Source organism: Lepidothrix coronata, unplaced genomic scaffold, assembly GCF_001604755.1.
Source record: "Lepidothrix coronata isolate B3197 unplaced genomic scaffold, Lepidothrix_coronata-1.0 Scaffold152, whole genome shotgun sequence".
Taxonomy (NCBI): domain Eukaryota; kingdom Metazoa; phylum Chordata; class Aves; order Passeriformes; family Pipridae; genus Lepidothrix; species Lepidothrix coronata.
In genome coordinates this window covers 511,443-525,988 of record NW_016690332.1, presented here as the reverse complement: position 1 = coordinate 525,988, position 14,546 = coordinate 511,443, and the positions used below count along the sequence as shown (strand labels likewise).

Here is a 14,546-nt window from a genome sequence, read left to right as displayed (position 1 = left end):
GTTAAGCAATTTTTAAATTAAGAAATATAGTACTACTTGCACCTCCCTTTCCTTCTCCCCTACATCCATGTTGTTTCCTTCTACCCAAGGCTCTTTTCTATCCCCAAAAGATCTTGCGTAATTTTGGCCTCTTTGTTAACCTTGTCACTTCTCAGTTTTAGACATTTCAAAAGGACAATGGAGTTAAAGTCTCAGCTCTGTTGTTACATCACAGTAGTCTACTGACAGGATAGCAGAGCAGGTCACCCATTCCAAAGGTTTTCTGGTGTTGTGGAGAAAACAAGTCTATTGTTTAAAATAAGTGACTAGCAAAAAGGTTACACAATACTTTTTTTTTTTTCCTGGATTTAAGCAGATATTGAAGGCCTGATTCTTCTTTCTGGTTTTGTGCAGCTGTGACTCCTGTGTTTCCAATTCAGTACATCAGCATAAAAGACCAAGCTTAGTGATTGAATTAGACACTGCTTGTCCAGCTTCAAGTTGAAGATCATTAATAACATAGACAGACCCAAAGACATGAAGGACCATGCAGAGGGTAAAGGATGGTGTGGTGGTTTGGACCTTGGTTTTTCCCCCAGAGGCCAAGAAAGTGGTAGACCCCAAGGGGTGGAAACCCCTGGAAGTTTTGAAGTTTTGCCCAATGGGCGCTCCTGCAAAAATGTAAACATATCACAAGCATCGGAAGAGATGAGTTGTAGTTTTTGGTTGTTGGTGGAGTGGTGGCCATGTTGTGAGCCACGAGGAAGGGGCTCGGAGCCCCTCGGGGCCTCCGGGGCCCCCCCCAGCCCCAGTTGGGGGTTACAGAGACCTGGAACAGTGCTAGACTGGACTAAGCGTCTGCAGTATGCCGGGAGATGTTTTCTCCATGGGCGCAGAGCAGCAGCCAGCACTGACCAGAGAAACGGTGGCAGAGAGCCAGGACAGATAAGACCTGAACCGGAGAAGCAACAGAGACATGCAGCATCGCAGAAAGGACTCCTGGAAAGGGAGAGAGAGAGAGAGAGCCAGCAGCAGAGCTACAGAGTTTGGGGTNGGAAGAGATGAGTTGTAGTTTTTGGTTGTTGGTGGAGTGGTGGCCATGTTGTGAGCCACGAGGAAGGGGCTCGGAGCCCCTCGGGGCCTCCGGGGTCCCCCAGCCCCAGTTGGGGGTTACAGAGACCTGGAACAGTGCTAGACTGGACTAAGTGTCTGCAGTATGCCAGGAGATGTTTTCTCCATGGACGCAGAGCAGCAGCCGGCACTGACCAGAGAAACGGTGGCAGAGAGCCAGGACAGATAAGACCTGAACCGGAGAAGCAACAGAGACATGCAGCATTGCAGAAAGGACTCCTGGAAAGGGAGAGAGAGAGAGCAGAGCTACAGAGTTTGGGGTAAGACTGAATACCAGACCCCAAAACTCCTTTGAGACCTCCGAGAAAGGAGGAATAGATGGACTCCTGTTTGAGAGGAGCCTTGGAGTACAGCAGCACCGGAGAGAGAGGAGCTAAGAAGCTCAAAGATGTCCCGGAGCTGGACCGGGACGGCCAGATGGAATGCGGGGGGAGTTGACCTTGGCTCCCCCCTCGCACTGCTGCCACGGTGGCAGCCTGAGAACAGGGCACAGAGGCCCTGCAAGAGATACCAGACCGTCACCCCCTGTGTCTTCGTGATATGACGTGGTGAAACGACCTTGTCTGGGGTTACAAAGTCCACGGAAGACCCCTCGGTTGTGAGGCAATGGGGCCGAGAGAGGCTTGGATACCTCCCTCGTGGATGCTGGTAGAAAGCCAGCCACAGCTGCTGCATGCATGTGAGGGGGACAGATGACCTGCTGCCTTAGAAGATGCTGCTTAAGGACTGGAAGGGATCTGTCCTTCTTTCCCTCCTGGACTTTTATTTGGAAGGGAGAGGAGATCTGATCCATTGTAAATACTATATGTCATGATAGAGATATTGTGATCGTGTGTATAAATGTGATATGGTATTTATCTGTACAGTCATTGTAATATATTCCCTTTCCCCATTTAGAGTCTGGTGTGTTTTGTCTGGAAAAACCCATCTCACATTAGGTTGAGATGTGGGAGGGGGCTTAGACTAGGGGATTGGATTTTGGGGCTATCTCAAACCATGACAGATGGACACCCCACTGGTTGTGTTGCTGAAGAAATCTCATTGCAACCATGCATGGAAATCATTTGAGAGAAACACTGCAAAACACTGAGTTACTGCACAGTATTTACATGTAGTAAAGGAGGACAAGAATTGAAACAACCACACTGGGAGGGCTTGAGCAAGGTTGGAGTGAAAACAGACAGTGGAGGGAAACATGGCACTGTAGTTGTCACTCTACAGTCTCAGAAGAGAGACAGTGGTTAAAGAAGAAGGTGGTGGCAACTACTGTGAGACCAACTGGAGGACAGGGGAAGGTGAAGGAAGGGAAGGAAATTGTGTGCTAAGTGTTTTGCTGCAAGCCTGATTACAGGAACAGAGTGGGTTAAGAATTCTAAAAAACGGCAGAAATCAATGTTGTGCAAGGCAGTGGAGAAATGCCAGAAATTAAACAAGTGTTGGTTTTAGTATGATGAGTAAGTTCTCAAGAAATCTGGATAGCTGAAAGGTAAGCTGAATGGTTAGGTGGTAGGAAAGCCCAAGCCAGGAGACTTCCAAGTCCCAAAGAAGTATGCTGCATGTGAGCAAGCTAGCTGCCTTTGCTAGTCAACATGCAAGGATGCCAGGCAGGATGAGAAAGAGAGATGGCAAGGCAGAGTGGCTTTTGACAGGAGAGAAAAAAATCACACATATTCATTGAAAGAGGCATCCAGAAGTCAATCTCCTGCTGGGAGCAGGGCCACCAGTAGATAAGTTAGCCAAAGCCCTTCCAAGGATGGAGATTACATAACGCTTCTGAGTAACCTTCTCTAGTTCACAGCTGCTCACCTTGGAAAAAGGTTGTTCCCTAATATACAACTCACCCTTCAAGCGTTGTGGCTATTGCCACTCGGTAATGACCTGGCACTGAGAAGAGGACATTAAGTCTGTCATCTTTGCAATTGTGCTTCAAATATTTGAAGGAGAGAGAAAAGGTGACTCACATTTCCATTGACTTTAAAGGCCTGTGAGTTTGTTTGCATGTTGTCATGATTTTGTTTTTCATTGGCCTCCCAGTTGTGGCTTTCCTGTCTTTATTCCCAAGATACATCAGGAAGTGCTTAAAATGCTTATCCCTGGGGACATGAAGCTCTTGTACTAGTGAAGCGAGGCAGAATTAGACCTGAATTCATGGGGATCCTGTGTCATGTTTCACAACTGAGACAGACAGAAGGCAGTGCTGCTGGGGTTGTATAGGGGTAATGTAAAGTACTTGCTTCATGACACTTTTTCTATGCTCCTTCCCCTTTGGAAATCAGAACCAGAAGGAACCCTGGAAGCAGTTGAGCACTTGAAAGAAAAGAGAAAGGACTCAGTGACAGTCAACAGTCTCTTCTCTTCCAGGAAAAGGGAGTCTTGCTGTCCCAAGAAGATGTGTTTCTAGTAAGATGCTGTTGGTGTGTGCAAGTCCATTAAGAACACCAGTCCTTTGTTCTCTGTTGTGAATTCAGGTAGTCAGGAACACTCGCAGCAAACATGCAAGACTGATTAGAACACTTTCTTAGGAGAAAGAGCTGTGACAGGAGTAAATACAACCTGGGGGATTTTGCATGTCATCTTCCTGAAGGCACTTAGGGAGTACATATTACTTGTATTAAATTAGACTTAATTCTCCCATTTGATCTTGCCTCAAACCAGCCGAATAAGTGGCAAAGCAAAGTGAGAGCAAAGCAGTGCAGTGCTAGGCTGGAAACAGTATTGTATGGATGGAAGATTACAAATGAGAAGGCTTCAAGGTTTTCTTTTCCTCCAGTTCTATAGTGTTATTCAATATTTTCCAATTGCTGTGGGCCAGAGATTAGAAAGTACTTGCGTTAGCCTCTTTTCATGCAAAAAAAAAGAAGCATCAGTACCAGGAACACAGAGGATTTTGCAGGTTTATTTCATTATCAGCTCTGCCAGGCCACAAACTTGGTAAAAAAACTGACAAGAATGTGGGTGAGGTAGCCCTCCTGCAGGGATCAGCATAGTGAGCTGAAACTAATGGAGATGGAGCAGCATTCTGGAGGAAGATTTTCTTTTCTTCTTAGGTACCAAAACACATATATTGAAAATTACTTGTTTAGATCAACTCAACCTGTTCTGAATGGTGGCAGTTCTGGTTCAGAAAGTACTGAAAAGACACAGCAATATTGTTCCATGCACAGTCTGGTACTTACAGGGTAAAGCTAGCATTTTCAGGTTCTTTGGACAGGAAAATGAGCCAGAGGCATGAATTCATGGTTATTTTTAATATATGCTCTCTTCTAACATTGAGAGATTTGTCAACAGTAAAGGAAAGTTAAGAAGTGCACAGACTATTGAGATACTCTTCCTGGTGTGTATTGTTGTTGCAATAACCTGTTTAGTAATTGTTGAGTTTCTAGGGGGAAGAGAATCTTCCCAAGAAGAGGATAGTCTTGGTCTTGTTGTGCCTGATAAAGAAGAGGAAAGGGTGATCTGCCACAAAAATAACAGTAGCACCAAGACTTCGTGATGCCAGTGCTGCTGAACTGGCAGCTGCTGCCTCTGTGCCTTCTTCATTGACTTCCAGGTAACACTTGTGAAAAACTTGTGACAAAAACAAATCACCGTCCTTTGACATTCCTGTGAAATCAGCTTGGCCTTCCGTGAAGGCATCTTGTATCCCCATCCTGCTCAAAGTAGACTTGAGGTCATATTTCTCTTCCAACGTAAACCTTGGCAGATAAACCTCCATTTTCATTTTCTCCATTAGTTCTGGGTTGGTCCATGAAGACAAGTTTTCAAAAGTCAATTCTCTTTCCAGCTGCAGTTAGTAAAAAGAGAATTAGAAAATTACAGAATGTTCTTATCTTTTCTTAAATGGAGGGCTTTTCAAGCTGTCATAAGTGTACAAGAAAAACAGTAGGGAAACGCCAGTTTGGAAATCTTTTTGACTAAACAACAGTGTTGCTTATGGTTGGTCAATGCAGTATTTGAACTGTTTTCAATAATTGTCAGGGAATAGAGCAGGGTTAGAATAGGTTGATTTTCTGTTCCCAGTTCTGTCTTCCCTGCATTTTAGAATTTATTGAAAAGAGCTTTTTTTTTTCCTCTCACAGAACACCCTATAAATGAGAATTTTTTAAGAGTTTGTTATCCAAAGGCATAATCAGTCTTTTTACAGAAGGTGGCAGTGTCCATACATATCAGTTCTGGACATCCTGAAAAGTAGCAGAGGCTGCCCAATTTTTGGTGGGTTTTTTTTTTAGAATGAAATCATATCTGTCTAAATCAGTACAGACAGTGGATCTCAGCAGGGCTGGCTGGACTGTCCTCATTTTTGTTGGGCAGGAAGAGAGCAATCTTATGGGTTTGGGTTACTTGTTTCCAGGACTGATCAACACTGGAAAGCACAGATGTGCTAGCTTCCAAGAGTAAGAAATCTAGTCTGAGCTTCAAGACATTCAGGTTCACAGTACTAGACCAAATTTGAGATTTGCTTTACCTTGAGCCTGATCAGTGCCCTCCTTCCTAGAAACATGACTGCAGCCTGGTCTTTTACCTCACACATGCATAAAGTAAGTAAGTTAATGAAACTCTTATTTTCTCAGATGATTTATGTTCTCAGTTGTTTTACCTTTTGTAAGCCGGTGAGGTCACTTGGTAGCAGGATAAACATGCTGAGGTCATTATTGACGTACGGAAGCTCAAGAACATCAGCCTGGACTGATTCTACGTAGCTTAAGTTAAATTTGTCACTCAGGTGCATCATCGGCACTGGTTTAGTTGTATGCTGCAACAAATCAAATTAAATGGTTTCCATTTGTACTCTGAACACTAAAGGACTGAGTTAAAACAGCACAGTGGATGATTATTGTATTTACTCTGCAAGCTGCCCAGTGTATCTGAGATATTCTTATGGCTAGGACATAGGATCTTCAGAGGACCCCTGGTCTTCTGGAAAGGCACTTGATAAGCTATCTAAGCTGTCTCAGATGACTCCCATTATGGGAAGCTGTATTTCACTCTGATTTGTTGTATGGTTAAAAATAAATATGTAAAGAACTAACCCATACAGTTTTGTTCACCTCTTTGTTTTTCCTGCTATGAGAGAATGGAAGCTTTTTTCAAGTCAGCTTCTGACAATTTTACTTGTGGCTCAGGGCCTACTATGTGTGTGCAGCCTTAGTGCTGAAGGTGTGGTGAAGAAAATATACTGTATGCTTTAAATGAAGTAACTATTATGCCGTGTGGATTTAAAGTGTGACAGGAATTTCTCTTTCAGTTTTCTCCATCTGCAATGTAACATAGAGGGCAGCATATTCCCATACCGTGTTTATTCTGAAAGGCCTTTGCCTGGTAGCTTCAGCTTCAAACTTTGTTGCCCAATTTCCTTTGAAGTAGAGTGCATTTATCAGGACTAGCCTGGTGAGTGAATCTATGGATCCAGGAGGCAGAAGATTTTGGATTTTACCTAGAGAAAATAGAAGGACATTCACACATCTGTGTACTTTTACTGTTTCAGTGCAAGTGTTGGCACAGTTTCTGTGGTTATAAGCCAGGGAAATTGTAAATGCTGCCATAGCACCCATCTATTTTGAGATTATTCGCAAATATATTGGGCTAATCTTGAATTACAAAGAAGAACAAGCCATATTTCTCCCACATTCAGATGGAGGACACTAATTTTAGTAAGGCCTTGTAACTAGATGAGTACTTTAGGAAAAGTGATCTGATTTACCTTTCTGAGGTTAATTGTTTACCTGCCATCGGCCCCTTGGGTACAGAGAAAGCAAAATGGCTTCTTTTTGATTTGGAAAGGAGAGGCTGGAACTTACCTTCAGTCTGTTGTTCAACATTGGAATTGATCTCTATTCTGATTTCATCTGCTGCTCCCACAAAGTCAACTGATTGTGGCTCTGCATTGTAATATTTCTTGGCCAAGTGTAAGTATTCCTACAGTGCAAGAGAGACACTGGTATTAGGCTTGTTCTTTTACAATATGAGTGCTACTACAGCCAGAGATAAAAATTGCATGGACAAAAGCATAGTGTTTTGTCAAAGGAGCAATGTATTTTTTTAGTGGAAATGCTCAATTTAAATGTTCTTGTCTAACTACATCTGCAAATGATTCTTAGATTAGATACACATCCCATAAAACTAAAATTTTAGTGTCCAAAGTCTCAGGAAAAGTCTCATAGAAATCACTTATGTCAAGGATAATAACACGATTTGCAAATGTAGTGAAAATATTTAAAAGTATGTGGTTTATATTGTCATAGAGAGATTATGAAGGTTAACTGGCACTGCATTATCTGAATAAAAGGCTTACCTTACTGAAAGGCAATGATTTTTCTCCATATAACTGGTTGACACTTTTAAGCAGGTAATTTTCAGTAGGTTGATTGATTTCAAAGTTTAGTGCTTTAAATCCAGTATGGATATTATCTGATTTACCAATTTCTTTCTTGAATAAAGAAAAAAAAATGTTATTCATTTGTTGTGTAAAATAGTTAAAAATTCACCATTTTTTCTTTCATACAGCTCCAAGTAAAGTATTTCTCTTCAGGTGATCTGTTACCTGTATCACAACAGAAGAGGTACTCTAAACTTGTCAGTATTAAAAGAATAATTTTAAAGTTGCAGGCAGATATGGTACACAATGCAAGTCTTAAGAGCCTAAACTATGTAAAATATTTAAGGATTTATAAGTGAAGATTATAAAACTTAGGATATCCAGAAAATGAGAGAGAATAATTGTTAAACAATGCATAAAGATTTGGCTCTGTCACTCCTTTCATTTATGAAAGTCAAGGGTGTTACATGGAAGGTTTGCCCTTAATTTCTTAATCTCTCTCTTAAAATTTTGTGGTTTGTTCGGTTTTTTTTATTTTGTTTTGTTGGGTTTTCTTAATGTTTCAGTAATTGCAGTAGGTTATTTGTATTAAAGTAACAACAGGATTAAATGAATGTTGGCTCAGACTCTCAAATGAGCTCAAGGAAGATAAACTGTGAATTAGTAACCTAAAAGTCTGCACGTGTATTCACCTTGTTATTGATTCAGAATCAGAGGCATGAACAGATTAAATCTCAGATTTAAATCTCTAAACTGTTCAAACCTGTAGCACTACACATAGGGCTGTACATAGCACTCTGTAATTCTTACAATTAGGACAAGCATTACTCATGAGCAACAACCCCTCTCCTGTTCATGCAGTGCCAATGAGATGTTGACATAACCCCTAAAATAAATCTTCCCACCACGGGATTTGGCCATGGGATGGAGAACCAAGTGGCCACTCATCAAAACTCAAAGGAGTTGGGGTTTTGTGGGCAGACTGCAGGGAAATGGCTCACTCCTACAACAAATAAGGATGATGGGAAAGAGCAAGGAGAAGAGCTTGACACCACCCTGGTTAAATTGTCAGCAAGGAAAAAGAGCTTTTTTTCCTCAGAAGGATTACATTTGCCTTTCTGTGTTTCTCTGCTATGTTCAATTACATATACTTTGGGACAAGATGCCTGCCAGTATGGCAAAGAAATATTTCAGGAATATAATTATTCTCATCTCTCTAAGATTTATTGCAGGCAACTGGTCTACTTCGGGAAATCCCAATATGTAAATTTATTTTGTTAACTGCTCAATTGAAATGGAGACTAATTTCTGAATATCAAGCATAGGTATCTTGGAAAAGTTAATGTTTTGGTTTTATTGTCTTAATGATGCAATCAAATGTGTGGAAGGTAGCTAATCCTTGGGATTAGCTCTCTGAGGTAGGAAGTGTGCTAGCTTTTGAACAGTAATAATTTGGGAAAGAAATCTGCCCTCAAAGCTAAGAGAGAAAGAACAAGAGACCTATTGATAGAGAATGATAACCTCAAATGTTAAATTTTGCAAATTTGAGATTAGTTTTTGCAATTCTGCCTAAAAAGGGGAAGCATGTAATAAATGTTGCATTAGGTGAAGGTATCACAGGATGTTGTACCAATTAATTGTGTACACTAAATCTGAGGAAGGCAAACGTAAGCAAATGCAAATGTGGAAGGAAAATACTAGCAAGAAAAGATGTGACCATGCCCACAGCTCGATCACTATCTTGGGTGAGGTACCTTCTGGAAACATGCACGTCGATTTGATAGACTGTCTTCTGTTCTAGAATAGACTTGCATTCTTATGGTTGTGGTGACGTTTTTGGCTCCTTCAACTTTGTTAAAGTGAAGTACCTGTAGTGGAAAAAGCAATAATAAATGGATCAATAGAAAATTTGCCGTTTCTGTTAAAAATTTCAGTGATGTCATGGGAACTGGTAATGAAGAGAGTCAAGCTCAGATTTTATTCAGGCCTTTCTGAATATAAAATCTTTGATTAAGTCTTGAGGCTCATGTGTACAAAATGGCTTGTGTACACTAAGCTGAGGGCTGCAGTGCAAAACTCTTACATACCTAGTCTTTATAGAGAAATCTGCCTGCTTGGAATTATGTCTTAGGAAGAGACAATTATCTCCAGATGGAGCCTATCAAAACAGAAGTCTAAATGGAGCGTGCATATGTGTTAGAAAGCCTGAAAATTGTGCAGGCAGTTTCATGCCTTAAATCCCTTTCTCTGGTCTTGTTCACCTTACCCAGGCTACAAAGGGGCACGATCAACCTTGGAACATTTTTGAGAAGAGCTGTGCCTTTTGTTTTGTTTTTCCTTCATCCTAACAGGAGATCACTCCTTTCCTTTTTTACCCTACTGGCTCTCTTTTTTCCTATATATCAGGAGTTACATTACTGCCCTAGCAGGTGGGACAACTTCTGCCTTAGCAGATGCAAATTCATAAGGATCACCTCCTACGATAGGAGGTAGGTAACTGCATTAGGTGTTAGGTAACCGTGCATTGGGGCTGTCATTGCTGTCACATGCTGAAACCATGAGCTTTGAACAAGTGCAACTTAGTGAATTCAGTCAGTGATTTTGCCAATAAAAAATACATCCTAAAGAAAGGGTTGTAGTCTCAACTTGTTTCTTCTCTAATCTTGGAGATGTGGATTTATGTTTAGCAAAGTGTAAAACTTATAATAACTATAAGGGAGAGTCCTTTTCTGTGCAGTCATTTCCAATGAGATGAGATATGAGATGAGAATTTTCTGTGGCAGAGTAGAAGAAGAATCCAAATCTCCTATTCCCTGGTGAGTGCTCAAGTTACTGAGCTTTGGGATAAAAATCCCTTGTTTCTGCTGGTGAAATTTAAAAGGTGACAATGGCACCAGTGCCACTTCTGTCATTTCTTAGGGTCCTATTTGCAGAGGCTAGAGTAGAGTTGATCTGCACAAGTGGAGAACTGGTCTATTCATTGCAAAGCGCATCAGGGGTAAAATGGGAGCTGGCATAAGTAGAAAAATCACTCTAATCAAAACTCTACACATATATGGCTTTCCTCTGTTCCATCACAGTAAAATTCTGTCATGGAGGACATTATTCCAAGAGACCTACCCTTTCAGACATCTACTTTTTGAAGGCCACACTCACCTTTGCCATTTGATCTGCAGTGTTACCTCTGGCTCCCAAATAAACCGTAGCCAGGGCAGATGAAATACTTAAAGGGGAGAACAAAATATTCTTGTCACCATCCTCCTGACACTGCTGTTTGAAAAAGTCAAGAGCAAAGCTTGTGTTTGCTTTATTTAAAGCATCCATTGTTCTGAAGCTGCAAAGAAAGGGAGAAAATATGCTATTAACAAGCGACTAATTATGACTGCTATGTGTCTGCAAGTTTCTCTTTACTTTTTGAACTTCTTTTTGTGATTTAAAGGCTTTCTAAAATTATCTATACGAAGAATGAGGAGGATTAACTATAATAAAATCATATAAAGTTTAGCATGTCCTGCCCATGTCCATGTCCATATTTCACTGATGGCACTAGCCATCATTTTTAGGGATAAACCAGCCTCCAATCTTGTTTCCTATTTGATGACCATTTGCTGCACTGTCCTTTACAGCTACTTGGAGTAACAGTTGATAACGTTACTCACCAGTGCCTGGACTAGAAAATATGGAGAAGCTCTCCCTTATGACAAATTTTATGCTTCAGTTTGTGCAAGAGCGTTTTGATGCTCATTGCTGTAGTGAACAAATACTCTGGTAACAATAGAGTCAAATTATTCATTTAGGTGAGGACAAAAAATTCCTTCCTATGCTTGAGGAAGCACCGCCCCAACTGTTGCATGCTAAGCATCCTGAATTACCTTTTTGACTTTCAAAAGTGTCCTGAGCTCTGTCTTACAGTGGTAGCCCAGATCCTAGCTTCCCAGTACTTCTGCAGGACAAAGTTTCCGTATTCAGTAGCCCACGAATGCTGCTATTTGTCATTTGTCTTTCAGGTTTAGCTAAGAGCTCTAGACAGGGACTAGGAGATTTTCTGGTTGGTATAGGATGGCCTTAGAATAAAGACAGTTTGTCCCCAAAGTAGTTTGCATACCAGGAGCTGATCTGATAATTCTAAGCACTAAAGAGCACAAGAACAAATTAGCTGACTTAAGCAAACATTGTGGTTCTTACTCTGCTATGATATATATGCTAGTCAATGAGCCCTAGAAATTATAGAACTCTGAACAATAAATTGCTCTTCCTGTATATTTTTAAGACTTCCACCTTCTAGACTATGCCTGTGCAATCTTAGTTAATTACTTTCCCCAGTATTAGATGGTTTCCAATTCAGATCCCTGTTTCCTTTTTTGCTATGCATTTGTCAACAAAGCAACATCATCCAAGAATGTGTGAAATAAATGGTATCTAGAAATCATTACAGTACCTTGTTCTGTACAGGAAGAAACACTGCTGCTCCAGGTGTCTCCAAGGTTTCTGCAGTTCACATGAAGGGTAGGGTGAATTTATAGTGTGCCTGGCCGGTTCTGCAAAGGTTCTTATGACTCATGACTGGGCAATGTGTTCTGCGCTGTAGCCCACATCCCTGTGGAAGAGCTGAATCATCTCAGAGTAGGATGTGAAGTGATGGTAAGAATGATACCACACAAGAACTTTACAAAACTGACTACATAAGTATTTCTATAAACACTTCTGTGGCAACAGGCTAGTAACAACTTGAACCCACACTACTTTGAAGAGCCTTTCTTTTGTGGTTTGGAGAGTTTAAAAAAAGGCAGTTCCTGACCTACTTTTTTTATGATTTGTCTAAAGAATTTATCTCTGAGAAACAGACAGACAAAAAAAAAAAAGGGAGTGACTTCTTATGTGTGAGTTTTTCTGTTATCCTTTTCCTTCTCAGAAAGAATTGGTCATTCCTGGTGGGTTTCAGTTTTGGAAAAATGGGTTTTGCTAATCTTGAAGGATTTTAAGACTGTACAACCAGGGGAATTCTGCCCCTGTGAGATAGGCAAGGTTAAGAGACAGGCATGAGACCCTTGCTTGTACTGTCAGTGGCAACATCACTAGAATCTAATGTGGGTCTTAAATTAGACTTCATTTCTGTTTCCCCACCTAATCTGAAAGCTGTTTGACTGATGTAGCACAACAGAGATCTATTCCTTATTTTTTTTCCATTTCATCTTTCCTTGGCTACAAAAATATCTCCTTTCCTGATTTTCCTTGCAATCATGCTGTCCCTTCCTCCATTGTCCTTCCTGTAGCCGTCCATCCCCACTCTGACCCCTAACCAAAGCATCCTATGTAATCCTACCCTTGCCCTTTATTTCATTTTTTACCTCTCTGCATTGTTGAAAACTCCACCTTGAAAACCTGGATAGGAGTTGCTTTCCAGGGCTGCCTCCTCGACATCGAGCAGGACTCACAAGGTCTCTCTCCTTGGCACAAGCTACCTTTGGAGCTTTCTTCTGACCTGCTGTCTATGAGCATAGGTTAAACGTGGACTTGTGTTGTAGGTCAGCAGCTGTAATGGAGGATCCTGTAATGAGGAATGAACTATGGAAATACCTGCAAAATTTGGTGTAGGGCATATGGGTGCGCAGCTGCCAATTCCCTGCCAATGGTGAACCTTCTGCATCAATATAATTGGGAAAGGAAAGCTTTGTTAAAGTTGCTTTCCTACCTGTGAGGTGCCACATTACTTTAATTGGATGTTTTCCTACCCCTCGGGTCTTTTAAAATTGTAGCAACACATAAGGAGCATGTTTCAGTGTGAGTTGTAATTAGATGCATCTGTTAGGTTTTCTAGACAGCAGCATAGTGTAGGAGAGATACTCACTGCATAATTAATTGTTCCATTACACCTGGGAAAGCTGTAATCTGTTTATATTGGCGTTCAGTGATTTCCAAGGCTTGAATGATTTGAATAATGTTTGCAAATTTAGCCATGTTGTTGAACAAGTGATAGATGCCCTGAAAAGACTTCATTTCTTAGAGCAATCCAATACTGTGGATTTTCTGGTTTTAAAGCAGAGTAATTTAATTTTCTACACTGTGATACTGCTTGCTGCCTTACAAGAAGTGACTGAGGTGTTCTATTTACACAGAAGTGCACAGTTAGACTGAATGAGAGGCTTGTACCTTTGCACAAGGTTTTAAAGCCACCTTTTTAGAACACTTCTTTAGCTGGTAGTTAAGAAATAAAAATAAAAATAGCATACTGAATAACTAGAATTATACTCATCTCAAAGGACAAAATATGCTAAATCCATATGATGGGTTGATAATGTTTTCTAATATCCTTTTAAGTTAGTATCACCAGAGGACACGACTCTTTGAATGGTGCTACTGCTGACTCAGTAGCAGCGGTACTCTCACTCCCACTCTTTACTAAGTCAACACAGCAGTACACTAGAGGACTTATATTTGTGTTAATAGTGCCCTTCCTGTGGGAAGTAAACCTGTGGGGCCTTTCACTGCAGTCATTCATGTTTCCATCTGGTTAGAACAAATATTGGCAGGGTATCAGTGCCCTGGCCAGATCTCAGCCTTTTAAAGGCATTTTTTTTTCCTCCAGTTTCAGAGTAACTTTGCACACGTCATTTTGACTTTCCTGCACAGTGTGTTGCTCTGTTCATTAGCATCTGGGTTCAGGAGTAGGTGATATGTTTGATGTCTGAACAGAACATTATTCTGTGATTCTGTGAAGGTTCTTGAGGGTCTTGAAAGAAAGACTTGCTGTTGCAGAAAAATAGTAGCTTCTCCTCTCCCACAGGATTTTTAGGATACAACTTTCCATGACTGGTTTTCATACTCATTGGTAGCTTATTTTAGCTATCAACTCTGTACAGCTCTTGGAAATCTCTTTTAATTCAAAATTAACATGTTCTAAATTTCAGGGAAGATCAAAAGAAAAAGAGTTGTTTGAAGGAAAGCTATTCAGTTTTCCTGACATCCTCAAGTGTTTTTACCAGTATAAGCACTGTTTATTTACTTGGAAGAGAAGAGTTTCTAATTCAGCCAACTGAGCACTCTGTTCAAGTTTTTACTGAGCCAGAGCAGGCTAGTAGATTTTAAATATGAAAGGATTTTAAATATCCCCAAACCTTTA

General features: G+C 40.8%; 1 protein-coding gene across 1 annotated transcript; it reads right to left on the bottom strand.

Moving 5' to 3' along the window:
- Positions 1-4,005: 4,005 nt before the first annotated feature.
- Positions 4,006-11,973, bottom strand: LOC108504094 (serpin B10-like). The gene is made up of 8 exons (XM_017828719.1): positions 11,865-11,973; positions 10,583-10,760; positions 9,181-9,294; positions 7,403-7,537; positions 6,909-7,026; positions 6,402-6,544; positions 5,708-5,863; positions 4,006-4,894 (listed from the first exon to the last, which is right to left on the bottom strand). The coding sequence occupies exons 2-8, from the start codon at positions 10,748-10,750 to the stop codon at positions 4,490-4,492; spliced, it is 1,239 nt and encodes a 412-aa protein (XP_017684208.1). The 5' UTR covers positions 10,751-10,760; positions 11,865-11,973; the 3' UTR covers positions 4,006-4,489.
- Between the last annotated feature and the right edge of the window lie 2,573 nt (positions 11,974-14,546).

Bases quoted from the DNA above. Each gene is read 5' to 3' on its own strand.
- LOC108504094 (XM_017828719.1), bottom strand. From the start codon at position 10,750: ATGGATGCTTTAAATAAAGCAAACACAAGCTTTGCTCTTGACTTTTTC. The intron at 7,538-9,180 runs GTACCTCACCCA...TCTTTATTCAAG, and splicing joins GACGTGCATGTTTCCAGAAG to AAAGAAATTGGTAAATCAGA. The intron at 5,864-6,401 runs GTATGGGAATAT...GATTTGTTGCAG, and splicing joins GGCCTTTCAGAATAAACACG to CATACAACTAAACCAGTGCC.